We start from the raw sequence: 13,868 nt of genomic DNA on the forward strand, positions 1-13,868 counted from the left end.
CAGTGCCCTTTCAATCTACTTACATAATGCCATAAAATATACATTTCAAGGTAAATGAAGTCAGCTACTTCAATTTAGTCCCTCAAACTGGTAGTAAATGAGAGGTTAACACTATGGTGCCAAACCCATTATTGAGTAAATTTAGCACCTTGGACAGCTCTGTAAAATCTTTATTGCTTTCCTGACCTGCTCGTCATGTTCCGTCTGTGTGTTCAGTGGCTCTCGGCTCTGATTGAAAGGCAATATATTAGATCCCGAACACAAACATGCTCGGGGGCTGCTTCACTGGGAGCGTAATGACATGGAGGTGAGAACAATTTTCTGGTCACCGCAATCCAAGCACCTTGCAAGGTCTGTTGCTCTAACTTATAGAGGACTTTTGGGGCTCCTTTGTATGTGGAGTCGTAACAGTAGCTTCTATGGTAATTTAAGCAGAGCTGAAAAGGGCTTAAGATGCATTCAGAAAACAAGAAGTTACTATCTCAAGCATGTCTGTAGTAGCACTTTATTGTGTATTTTTATAACTAGTTTGTGTATATAACAACTACCGCTAGCTCTGGAATAGAAGATACAGAAGATTTGACACAGGGGTTTTTGTGTAACATCTACTTTGTGTGACCTGAAAATATCATAAACAAGGAATGCTTTTATTGTGTGAAAATATTGTTAGAGAAAGTATGAAACTAAAATTTACAGATTTTGAAACTGTTAAAAAAAATATAACCATTGACTAGCTAGGAAAATTGAATGCTACTTGTCAAGTATATTTCAATAAACCATCATGAAAATTGGTTTTATTTACATGCAATATGATATGTCATCAAAGGACTTTCACTGTTTAAGAACTGGAATATATTTGATATTAGGTAGAGCAGCTGTAAGATTCCATGTAATTACCTCATTTTTTAACATGGTCTTCAATCTCTTTTTAGATGCATTCTAAGATTTTTGGCTCAGCATTACATAAATAACTATGATTAGTCAGGTTGAGCCAAAATGACTATTTAAACTTTCTTCTATTTTTAGTAATTGGGCATAATGACAGCTTAGGTTAACAATATTCCAAAGCAGTTTGTGGGCTCTGTATTACATTATAATTTTCCATCAGTGAGATATATAGTGCAAACAATTTCTCCTGAAGTGAAATAAATCCTGCCTTGCAAAGTCAAACACCTGTGTAGTAATTTTCCACCTAAAATCATGAATTGAAAAAGATAACATTTTTCAATAACATCTCTGTTCGTATCTTCAGTAGGAGGTAAAAAGGGCAACTCAGTGTTCTGATGATTCTGGTAAAGCAACATTGATTGATTTTACCTGGATGTTGTTTGTAGTCTGTCTGTCCATAATTATACTGCTAGATGTTGTGGTCAAGCTACACACACACATAAAAAAATACAATAAAATAAACAACAACCATGAGACAACCACTACAAAAAGAAAAAAAAAGGCTGTAGCGACTTAACTCCTCAGAATCTGTTTCTGATGTAGTGATATAAAAATCCATTAATTATATATTACCTCTCACTTCATATGTGGAAAATAATTTAAATGTGTATTCTGAGAGAGGGTGCGTGCAGCAGAAGGCAAGCCTAAATGTTTACTGGGAGTACAAAAATCCTCCATCTCATTTTTGAATTTAGGACATTATATATGTCATAAGTAGTTACTGCAGTATGACAACTATTTTATCTTATATTATAGAGAATTTAAAATTGAAAAAAATGCTAATATGCATCTAAAAGCTTGTCATTTGAAGAGTTGTTCAAGGATTTTGAAGAGGTTATGGTGACAGCAAAATGAACGTAATTATATCTCTATTTTCTGATCAGAGTCTACAGTATATGAAAATTGAGCATTACTGTTTCTTTTTGGTATAAAATATGGCTATTGTGTAAAATATTTTAAGTTAGAAAGTTTAACTTTGTAGAAAACTGTAAAATCCTTAGAACTGGCTCTATTTTTGTAAGCTATTTGCAGAAATATACCATGGTGAATAGCATCATGTTAGTATATTACAGCAATGCTTAGGGGCTGGGAATTACAAAAATATATTGTTTTAATCAAAGGACAGTCTTGACTGGTTTTGATCAGCAATTGGGAATCTGCTACATGCTTTGAAAGAATAAGAAAAAAAATGTGTTCTGGTTTAACTCTGCAATGCATTTTTACATTTTCTATCAGTATTGTTCATAGAGATTTTTTCCACGCTGTATAATGTAAGAACACAGGAAATATTATTACTTGCATGCCAGTTTAAAATACTCGAAGAAATATAAAGAGAAAAGGAACAAATAGAGGGGAAAAATATGCCCCAAATGGAGAACTAAATCCCAGACTGTTTTAAATTCTGCTGTCCATGCAGGAATTTTCCAGGAAACACTGCACGTACTGGGCCATTCTCTCGTACTGCACATGTTCTCCTCTTGTGCAGCATTTTATGTACACGGATCCTGCCCTGACCCATCATATCAGATACAAACCAAAGGAGTTGAAAGGTTACATTACCAGTAGCACAGGACTGACTGGGTATCTTTTGAACGTGGCCTGCTGGGTAAGGTCACAATTCCTGCAGTATGCAATTAAGAATAAAATAAACACATTGAAGGGATTCATAACATGCTCTGAATGACATTGATTGCAGTAATCTAGTAAATGACCGCAGGATTGTATTCTGCAATAAACCGATGAGTGGTTTATAGTGCAGATGGTAGAGACAATTGAGTGATGTATTTTATTTTGCAGCACCAATGATTCTCACCTTTTGACTTGATTAAGCGTGTGTGCGAATAGGATGAACTAGTGATTTAACACCATTCGGTGGTTGCTGATAGTTGTTACAATTAAGGTGTACCTGGTGTGAGGAAAAAAAAAAAACCCACACAAACCACGGTGCAACTAATAGAAGAGTATAAAAAGATTCTAATATTTGTTTTTCTCCCCACAAGGAGTTTATTGAACTCAGAGCAATGCATCTGTTTTTATATTGACAGGAAGTAATACTTAAGAGGGCTGCTGATTTAGTAGAAGCACTCTATGGTATGCCACATAATAACCAGGTAAATGCATTCTACTTCAGCAATTCTAAAATATGGCTATTTCTTAGATGTATAGATAGATCAGGGGCTAAAGGTACATGATACTACAATGTAAGACAAGAATAAATATAGAGGGCAATGTCATATCTGCAGTGGGGTTTAGTGTGCTTGTTTTCTTTTTTAAAGGGTGTGAATTTAGTGCCTCTAAAAGCAACATGCTATTAACCCTGGAGGCATTTGCCCACTTTCAGCAGATACTATATAATATGGACAATGATATGCATTATGTATTGCCACCAGTGATGATTCAATCTTACCCTAAAGACAGCTTTAAGGTGGAGTAAGTCTAAGCTCCAGCCTCATTCTGCCAGTTGGTCTTGTTATACAGAAGTGTGGCCGCTGGGACTGAAACTTCCAGCTCTCTTACCGCAGATGTCAGGATTTATCACAAAGGCAGCAGATCTTATAAGCATTATCTATCAGTCAGCCAACTGGTCTAGAAAGAAAAGCATCTAGTTTTTGCCTTTGCCCAGGGAAATGTTTCATTTTAGCGTGTAAGAAAAGGTTTGTCAGAGTCACATTGGTAACACTTTTATTCTTTTTTTTTTTTTTTTCTCCTTATCCTCTAGGAAATAATCCTGAAAAGAGCAGCAGACATCGCAGAAGCACTCTACAGTGTCCCCCGCAATCACAACCAGCTCCCCACCCTTGCAAACACGTCAGTCCATGCCGGAATGATGGGAGTGAATTCCTTTAGCGGTCAACTCGCTGTCAACGTTTCCGAAGCCTCACAAGCCACCAATCAGGGTCAGGAGAAGACTCGTCTTCCTCTCTCTATGAACCTTTTCTGATAAAAGTCAGGGAATCATGAAGAGCAGTGAAAGAGTGACGGTTCAAATCTGCAGGCTAGACAGACACCATCCCACATATAAGCACAACCTTTGAAGGACACAACGCAGTCATGAGATGGGCCTTTCTTTAGTCACTTTTGCCCCAATTTGGGAAAAGCACTTCTGCATGTATCTAAATAGATTTCCTTCTGCTCAAAATAACACTTGTATTTGTGTTTAAATTCCACTAATTTTAAAAACCTTTTGCATTTCCCCCTCTCCTTTGCTCAGCTCTATTTTTTTAATCCAACTTAAAAACACACTTTAATGAAAAAGTATTAGAATTAGACTGTTTACTAGAAGGGCAGACAAAATTTTTCTGCTTTACACTAAAAACATATAAATTATTTTCAGATTAAAATATTTATTTTATGGATTCACTGTGTGGTAGGAAGAAAAGCTGGCTTTTTTTTTTTTTTAATTTTAGCAATGAAGATGCATTTTTTATTTCTGTGCTTCTAGAAACATATATTCCTTTTTGGATATTTGGATATGAGTGAGTCTCCCCAACTATCATTTCAAGAATTAAGTAGAGACTCAAATTTTAACTTGGTGCCAAAAATTTGATAGTCATTTTCTACCAAGATCATGATCAGACCAGTGCAAAAAGACTGAGGATATCCCACTACTTTGAGAAATATACCATACGTTTTCTAAAGTGTGCAGCAAGCGTCTGAGATGGAGTAAATGAGAGAGATGTCAGAATAGAGTTAACAAAAATTACATGCTTTTACATACCTTAGGTTGGCATGTACTCCTCGCTTTGAAAATGTAGGTCATGTTTACTCTATTTCCTACAATCAGCTCTTTCAGAGTGAGTGTTCCTGTGATACCCAGTGGTGATCTTTGCTTGAGGGCATGGGTTGCTTGCGGAGCTGTGGAGGCTGTAGCTTCCCTCCTCCTTTTTTGTGCTCCCATCAGCAGTGACCCAGGCAGTGAGGGTCCACAATTTGGGTTACATGGTGGTAGTGGTGGTCCTGGACCTCCCAATGCCTGCCATGGCCAGACTAAGCCACTGGCTGGTAGCACAGAGTTACTTGCTTGTTGCTGTTTGTGTAAAAAACTGTTTTTGGGATAATACCAATTTCTAAATGTGTTCCCTCCCCACAAAAGGTTTTACTCGCAACTCAAGCAGCGTGTCACCTCATGGCTACGTGCCAAGCACCACCCCTCAGCAGACAAATTATAACTCTGTCACAACAAGCATGAATGGCTATGGGAATGCTGGAATGTCAAATTTAGGTGGTTCTCCAACCTTCCTGAATGGATCTGCTGCCAATTCTCCCTATGCCAGTGAGTATTATATAGCTCTTCTGTATTTTATGCATTTTCATTAGAAGGAGATGGTGATTTTTTTGTGATGATACTCAATAGTTGGTTTCTATTCTGAGCACTTGAAACAAAGCTTAGTCCTTTCTCTCCTCCTCAAAGTACTGATCTTCGAAGCACTTTGAAGACATCAGTGTTGCCAGCAATGCTATTCCCTGGTTTATTATTATTATTATTGTTATTATTGTTATTATTGTTACTATTATTATTATGTCGTAGGAGCTTAAAAATTAGGATATCTCTCATGATTTGGGCTGATTGTTTTATAACTTTTACCTTATACTCTGTAAATAAGAAATGTTGTCCTCAATATTGCAGAAAGCAGGGATGACATAAGTGACTTAACGTCTGTTGCACTGGATCAAAAGTCAGTTGTCAGTACATGACTTTTTGTTGTAGGGGCTGTTAAAGGAGGCTGAGGGGCTTCGCTGCAGGAAGAATAGTTTATTCCAGCTGAAAGATATGCAGAGCAGAAAAGTTTGCTGTAATAAGACTGACATTTCCATAAGCTGCATGACGATGTTTCCAAGACCTCTGAGCAAATAATATGTTCATAACCTGTATAAAAATTATTAATTGCTATCGGGCCTGATCTTGATTGCTTACACGCCATTTGCCTTGGAAATAGGTATTATATTGACTTTACTGAGAGCTTAGTAAATTGTGACAATGAGTTTGTGGTTTAGTGTCTGTACAGTGAATGCCACAAACATGTAAGTCACACAAATCATACATTGCATGGCATAAAGAGCTTATGGTCTACAGTCCCAGATACAGAAATATTTATGTGTAGGACTAACTTTCTGCATTTTGATATCACAGGTCTAGTAACCTGCTTAAATATAAATGCTTTTCTATTGATAAAGGCCTATGAACCTCCTCTGCAGCCACTCACACAGCTCAGTAGTCCCTATTGACATGAGAAAATTAAATGAATAGGACCTGTCCAACTCCGCTGACATTACTCATATAGCACAAAGGATTCCACTGACATCTGCAGAAAGCTGGTAGAAGAATCGGACCAGAAGGTCTTGTCATATAAATAGGTTTATGAGCTGAGACCCTTGCATGGACAGGACAAACAGACTGCTGAACATACCAAGGTTTATGGAGCAAATCTTAAGTTTGATGGTGTAAACAGCAGTAATGACTTATTTTGAATTGCATTGCTAGAGCTCAGAATTAAGGGATAGTAACTCTGATTTTGGAAAATTGCCTCCAAGGCTTCTTAGCTGCTGCAAATTTAGAAGAAAATATTTAGCCACATAACTAGTACTTATAATCTGGGGATTGCTAACCAGTTATTATTTTTCTACTCTAATAATAATGTAACAAGTAACGTTACAAAGTACCTTACTTATTAAGTTGAATTTACTGTCATAGAATCTGTGCACTCTGAATTCATAATATAACATGATTGATGAGACATCTCTTTTTGGAAGCAGATGCCAGTAATGCATTTAAAATACTCTAGCAGTGTATTATTTCATATTTATGAAAGAAGTCCTCTTTAGAATAGCACTTCACTTCCCAGCCCTGGTTGTCTATTCTAGCTATATTTTTGGGAGGTTTTCTTGGTAGATCTGTCACTCTGCTAATGCCTAATCCATTGCATCAGAAAATGCTTCAATCATGACCTGAAAATTAAAAGGTGGCATTCTTAATTAAATCAATAAACTAATTGCTGTATAGTAGCAATTCAATTTAGGTGCTTTGATTGCTCTCTCTTAGCTAGTACTTCCAGACACGGAGTGACTTCAGACTAAGATTGTATCTGTCAGACTGTGAAACTTTGAACATTTAATTTCCATTAATTGATTTCCTCAGTGTTAACAAATATGATATCAGATTCTCAAATAAGAACTTAAATAGGGTGATTTTTATCTACATAAATGCAAATAAAATAATAATTCAAAGCCCAGATTATAGGAATTTTACCCTCTAATAAGTAATTATTCATAGAACCCTCTTGTATATAAGCAGTTTCTAAACAGAGCGAAGAACGAAAGTGCAGGATCTTACTATTGGTCTGACAATGCTGTTTGAATATAAAAGTAGTTGGCTTTATTTTCATGAGAACAAATTCACTTAAAACTCAAATACACAAACCAAAGATATTTATCCCACTATATAGTAAAATAATGCTTTAAGGTTATATGATTTGAAAACCAAACCTCCTATATGGCAGATTTGCATTTTGGACAATCAGTTCAATCCCTCAAAAAAAAGAGGTGAGCATTATGTGTACGCTTATTTAGAAAAACTGAAGACTTTCATTTGATTCAGTCTTGTCGTTAAAGCCAGATCTTCACTTGATGTAAACCAGAATGGCTTCATTGCTTAGCTAGTCCAGCTGAGATTCCAGTCGATGGCTCTGAATGAGAATGTTGTATTGACTGTATTCAGACGGTGGTCACAGATGCTCTGGGAGAATTATTTGTCTTGGCCATTATTAAACAGCCTTTCATTTTCAAAATTTTCCATCTCAGGTGAGATGCTAAATGCCAGTTCCATTCCTGTGCATAAATAAATGGTCACATGAAAAATACGACTGTTTGTCATGTCACTGAGAATTCCCGGGAAGTTGTCACAGTGGAAACTGTCCCAAAGCTGATGTATACAGGGAGGCTGGAGACTGACTTGGTGCTAGTAGTTGTAACACAGAAAGCATCGGTGGCCATTGTGAGAAAGGTTTAATGGTTTCTCCCACTGGAAGATAAAATCACAAACTCTATCAGTCATCCACACATTTTTTTTTGTGCAACAGACACTGCAAACACCAGTGCCAGGAGACCAAAGGAGTAAAAAACTGTCAGAGTGGCCATCTTGCTCATTGCTTCACTGGACAGCCTCCATGTATATGTATATACATATATATCTAGATGTGTGTGTACATATAGATATATATATACATTCACAGCTTTCAGAATAACTCTTTTAAAACCCTAGTTCTTGCAGGAGTTGAGAGAGGAAAGAAACCCAACCCTTTTTGCTGACTTTTGACAAGCAGGTTGACTAGACTAGGCCACCACTGAGACCTCTCTACCTTCTGCAAGTTTCCCTGAAACCTCGTAGGTCTTTCTGGAGCCATCTCACCACAAGGAAAGCACAGATTAAAACGCTGGTTTTCCATGGGAGTTAAAAACCTCAAACCTTTCCAGGTTAAAAATTCTAGATCCAGATTTATACTTTAACCACTCTCCACCTACACAAAAACATTACCTATTTGGACCAGGGCAGTGGTTAATGCCAAACACTAGAAAACTTTGAAACAGGATGGCAAGACAGGGTTGTTGTAAGAAGAAAGATTTTGCAGTGACAGTGACTTAAAAGAGTATTTAAGACCTCCAAGAATTACTGCTCCTCAACATGTGCAAAACAAAACAAGTGGGTTACCTGTAGCGATTGATCACACTTTCTGAACAACCAGAAATGTAACTGCGATAAAGGCCTTTGCCGTTTGAAATCAGACCCAGTGCATCCAAGAAGCAGAGTTATCTTGTTTCTGCAGCCTGCTGTTTATCTGATACTAAGAAACGTCTTTTTGGGGTCTTTTTTTTCCTGTAGTTGTGCCATCAAGTCCGACAATGGCCTCCTCCACTAGCCTCCCCTCAAACTGTAGCAGTTCCTCTGGGATTTTCTCCTTCTCACCAGCCAACATGGTCTCAGCAGTGAAACAGAAGAGTGCTTTTGCGCCTGTCGTGAGACCACAAACTTCTCCTCCTCCCACCTGCACCAGCACCAATGGCAATAGCCTGCAAGGTAGGTGAAACCAAGTACGGAGCATAGATGGCTTCTCTCAAACCCATCACTTCCCCGTGCCTTGCCAGGCTCCAAACCACACTGAGTTGTCAAAGGGGATAGAAGACAATGGGGAATCCCTGGTGGTCTCTGTCCTAAAGTTTTCTCCTGTAAAGAGTAACTGGACTCCACCACCAGCCCACCTAGTACTGTGCAGGTGTTTGGCAACCACCCTATCTCTAACTCAACTAATACTGCTAAATTGAGAGGCTGTGTCTTTTAAAGCACAGACCCACTGTTATGATAAAAAAAACAAGTAATATTTCAGCTTACTAATACCATCCTTTTTCTTTCTTTCCTCTCTTATTCCCTCTTGTCGTCCTTTGTCAGACCAGTCTTTTGTGGACTCTAGCAAGTACTCCACTGCAGGGTCTCTCCAGGGGCTGGCCTTCTCCTGAAGTACGTCACTCAATCTTCCCTTCCTTTTTTTCCTTCGTCATAGTACACTTGTGCAGAAATCCTACTGACAGCAACAGACCGTTACAGAGCTTAGCACAAATCTTTGCCTTTCATAAATAGAAGACACATTACAAACTAACAGCAGCATTTTTCCAGTTTAACTCATAGCAGGGCAAACATTAGTTTCCACTCATTAATGTACTTCTGTGCCAATTAACTCCATAAATGGTGCAGGGCCTTTTTGGAAGCCTCTTGAACTGTTGGTATCAAGGGGCTGCTGCTTGTCTGCATCCCTTCCCCTCTCATTACAAAGTATTCCAGCATTAGCACCTAAATATGTTTTGAAGCATCACTGCAAGCTGAGGGAGTGACAGACAAAAGCTTGTCAAACTGAGGGTGCTGCAAAGCCCAGCACTGCCCATTTCATTGTTTGGTTCAGCCCGTTTTACAACACTGTGCCTAAACCTTCCTGTGTAATTACCTCAGGACGCATTAGTGTGCTGAGAGAGTCATTTTCATGCTCGCTTAAACTGAGGCGTTTCCATAAGCAGATGCATCCAGCTGCCTCCAACTGTGCCAGAGGTGGGGAAGACGTTGCAGTATGCGTTGTGCTTCCCACAGACCTCAGGTCTGTTTTCCTTTCCACGTGTCTGTGCAAATTATCCAAAGAGCATCGAGCAGGGAAGAAAATCCATCATTTTTAAAGCCACGTTCAGAAGGAGATATGCAGGGCGGGGGGAGGATCATTCCATAGACTCCACATGTCACTCTACAGCCTCTGGAAAGAGAAATGCTGGGCTTGCGGGCATAATGCTGATAGCACCATTAACAGCCAAAAAAATCTATATGCAGGCAGAGTGGAAGGAATTCATTCATAAAAGCTGGGATCTATTGGGACTGAAGGAAAGCATTATCCTCTGTGCGTTTTACGCTGGTGAATTCAGAGGAGGACTCATTGCAGATGTACACATGCACACTGAAATTGGGAAAATGCTAGGAACTTATAGGCAGCACTTGTGTACCTTCGGTCAGGACTTTGTTATAAATACAGGCTGTGTCAGGAATAAAACAAACAAAAAAAACAGATGAGCTTTAATGTTTAGCAGATTAATTTTTGTGCATTTAAAAAACTCGGCACTGGTGACATGCTACAAATTTTAAAGGCAACAGCTAAAAATGTTTCACCTCCAAATTAAAAAGTAGAAAAGGAGCTAAGAGTTGACTGCCAGAAGCTTTTGAACCTGTTATGTTCATTTTTTTTCCTTCTCTTCACCTTGTCCCAACTTGATGTTGTGGGTGGAGAGAAAAAGCAAATAACAGGAAAAAGCTTTTTCAGGAACCGTTTTCCTTTGACAAGACATGGAATACCCAGATTCCACATAATTGGTTATGAAAAGCAATTATGGGATCAGCTGAGAGCACTAGACAAAACTGGGTTTTGCTGATTGCCACCTCATTATGTCACATCCAGATCTGCGATGCCCAGAAACCACACAGATCTGAGTGTTCCCCCTAATTTTTATTTAGCAACTCAGTTTTCATAATAGGAATGAGACACCAAGAGATGGTTCATTTCTAGGTCATCACTGAACTTCTTTGTGAGTTAAAGACAGGCTTTAGTCCCATGCCTCCTGACACCACCTGGGGCTTGTAATAATCACTCAGAAATGCACTGCCTGTTGTGCCTTATTGCTTAAATAAACAACCATGTATGAGGAGGCTGGCTTATCTCTCTTGGGCTTCTGGATACATCAGAAAGCAATCAAGCTTTCCTTATGTAGCTTAGATATCAGCAGAACTCACTAAAACAACAGCTAGGCTTATCTGTTGTTCCCTTTGCCATGCAATTTTATAAAACTCAAAATACATTATTTCTGTAATTTGCTAGCAGCAAATACAAATTAGTATATAATAGAAGAAATAATGCCCATTAGTGGGAGTTTTTCTACTCCCTACCCTCCCTTTCTGGAGGTGGTGTGATCTCATACCTGCACCGTTACGCACTGGTATCTCTGTTTTCAGGCTCAATAACATGCTACAGCTGAGAGAATTTGCATGACTAGATGTAGCACTTAAGGAATAAAAATAGAAAGATACGAATGAAGACTTGGAAAGAACAGAAATATCAAAGCTTTTAGGCAGAAAAGATATCATTCTGCCATTTGCCTTGTAATTTAATTCAGAATTTCAGAGCTCTTCAAAAACAATAATGCTTTGAAAAAATGAGTGAAGATCTGCATCTGTACCAGTTGTTTCCAGTGGCAAAAGGTGCATGGCTGATATGTAACTACATGGAAATGTCTAAGGGAGGAGTTGCAATTATGTGACCTTTATTTGGGCTCTTACCCAGGGCAGACAGCTACGCTGTCCCAAGAGAGAGACAATTCTTGACCATTTCTTGTTGAAATTGATTTGGTTTTGATGAATCTTTTAGCTTGAGACTCTTTTTTTTCTTGGAGTAATATTTTGACATTTTTCTGAAGTGTAGGCATTTTTTCTAAAGTAAAACAGTATCTTGTTTTAAAGTTTCACTAAATTAAAAATTTAGAAAGGACAAAAAAAGGTTGAAATGATATGCACAGAGGATGAATTATCCATCTGACTCTGCTCAGTTGCACTCATCACGTATAGGAAGACTCTCCCCATCTGCTCCACTCCTTGCTTATCTGAGCAGTAATGAAGGGAGGACTGTTGTCACTATTGCTTTTCCTTGCACTGTAACATGCGGCACTGACATCCAAGCACTGCAGTTCCACCCCTATATTGTGCTAAACAACTGCCATCTACAAATCTCCAAGTGCTTTACTATTAGGGATAGAAACTGTTATCCTCAGATAAGAAACAGAAACAAATCTAATCACTTGTCTTAAGATAGTGAGCTAGAAGGAGAACTGGGACAAAAATCTGTGTCTTGGGTCTTTGCCTTCATGAATCTTTCACATATTCAGATGGGAAAAATTACACTCTTGCCCTCAGCTATAGGTGAACAGCAGAATTAGTCAGGCTGACTGTATCTATTGCTGTCAATACATACTTTACTTATGCTATAGAGGTCCATGATTCAGGGTCCGTATCCTGGCCCACATGGAAGGATATCAAGAGCAGAGTAGGGAGCAACCAAAACAGTGAGAGCGTTGCTTGGCTTGGGTTTGCTTCTTTTTCAGTCTCACGTATGAAAAGGACAGCCCAATTGTGAGGATTCAGAACTTGTTATTTGAGACACTGCTGAAATAAAACCCTTTGAGAATTTTTTTTTTTAAACAAAGCTGCTGTTGTTTCACCCAGTGTTGATTAAATTGGCAAGGATTCTAAAAAAAAAAAAGGCAGTATTGTATTCATCCTATGATTTGAGATAAAGGAGACAGCATAGCTGTGGACATTATAGGAAAATGCATCCAAGATGAAGCCTAAAAAGCCCATGACAGGAAATACCTCAGCAAGGAGCATCTAAGACAAAGTGGTGTCCTCTATGCTACTCACTTAAGTGCCTTGCTGGAGGGCTTAAAGCAACTTAACTCACCTCCCTATCCCTTTTATCCTTGTTCTCAGCTCCTTAACGAGCCCTCATGGAGAATGGAAACAATCAGTACAGTCATTCCACATAGAAACATTGCTGAATTCCAAATATTTAAATGCTGCTGTATAGTTGCAACATGTCACCTCTGAAGATGGCCTGTTGCAAACATGTGGATGTGTTTTGCATTCTTGCCTTCTCCTCTCATTTTATTTCATTTAATCTGTGCAGTTTACTCGGGCTGTTCTCCCCTTGTTGATTAGACTTGTAATTCTTGCACATATGGTGGTGTTTGTGGAGAAAACATTTCCCTCCTCTCCCCCTCCAACCCTGAATCTGTGAGTCTTTTACTTTGGCTCTGTTCTTATCAAATAATTGCAGCTGTAATTAAAGCACAATGAATCAGCACCAGTCGCAGGTTTGAGTTCTTCCTTAAGAAATTACATGTCCAGATGTCTGAGATGGCAGGCAGCTCTAGCATTTAAATAATGTGCCCATGAAGTGCCGCCAACCTGAAGGCGAATCTGTTCTCTACCTTTTTTGCAAATAACCATACAACTGGTATTTTAAAGATGCATTGCTATTATAGTTTTCATCATAAACTTGCATGACTACCTCCTGTAATGTTGTGCTTGCTCACTTGGGCATTTATTACTCTGATCTGCATAGAGTGCCTTGTAAACAACAGGAGACCAAGCTGGAGGCCACACTAGGTGGAAGACTGTACCTGTTGATGTGTAATGAATGTCTCCTCTTTAAGAGAGGTGGTGGGTTCACGGAAAATGAGGTTGGGGAAGCATAATAAGTACTGATGGTTCAACTTTCAAAATTCTAAATTAACATTAACATATGGCTCACTCAATATAGTTGGTGATGTCTGCTACAAGTGTAATACAA

General features: G+C 38.6%; 1 protein-coding gene and 1 long non-coding RNA gene across 11 annotated transcripts in view; one reads left to right on the plus strand and one right to left on the minus strand.

Annotated features, from left to right (window-relative positions):
- EBF1 (EBF transcription factor 1) overlaps nucleotides 1–13,868 on the plus strand; it is a 273,509-nt gene that overhangs the window by 255,789 nt on the left and 3,852 nt on the right. For 5 of the 10 annotated variants that reach the window (XM_021288959.2, XM_065029678.1, XM_065029679.1 and 2 more), the window contains exons 12-16: nucleotides 2,994–3,059; nucleotides 3,668–3,845; nucleotides 5,042–5,221; nucleotides 8,825–9,019; nucleotides 9,389–9,457. In XM_021288959.2, coding sequence (XP_021144634.1) covers nucleotides 2,994–3,059; nucleotides 3,668–3,845; nucleotides 5,042–5,221; nucleotides 8,825–9,019; nucleotides 9,389–9,456 — 687 coding nt within the window. In that variant the 3' untranslated portion in view covers nucleotide 9,457. The remainder of the gene's footprint in view (nucleotides 1–2,993; nucleotides 3,060–3,667; nucleotides 3,846–5,041; nucleotides 5,222–8,824; nucleotides 9,020–9,388; nucleotides 9,458–13,868) is intronic. The other 5 variants (XM_005503343.3, XM_005503344.3, XM_005503345.4 and 2 more) reach the window with 2 other exon arrangements.
- Nucleotides 7,137–13,868, minus strand: part of LOC110359432 (uncharacterized) — a 306,576-nt gene continuing 299,844 nt past the window's right edge. The window contains exon 10 of the long non-coding RNA XR_002414620.2: nucleotides 7,137–7,966. This is a non-coding gene — a long non-coding RNA (uncharacterized LOC110359432). The remainder of the gene's footprint in view (nucleotides 7,967–13,868) is intronic.

The sequence above is a fragment of the Columba livia genome, chromosome 14, assembly GCF_036013475.1.
Source record: "Columba livia isolate bColLiv1 breed racing homer chromosome 14, bColLiv1.pat.W.v2, whole genome shotgun sequence".
Taxonomy (NCBI): domain Eukaryota; kingdom Metazoa; phylum Chordata; class Aves; order Columbiformes; family Columbidae; genus Columba; species Columba livia.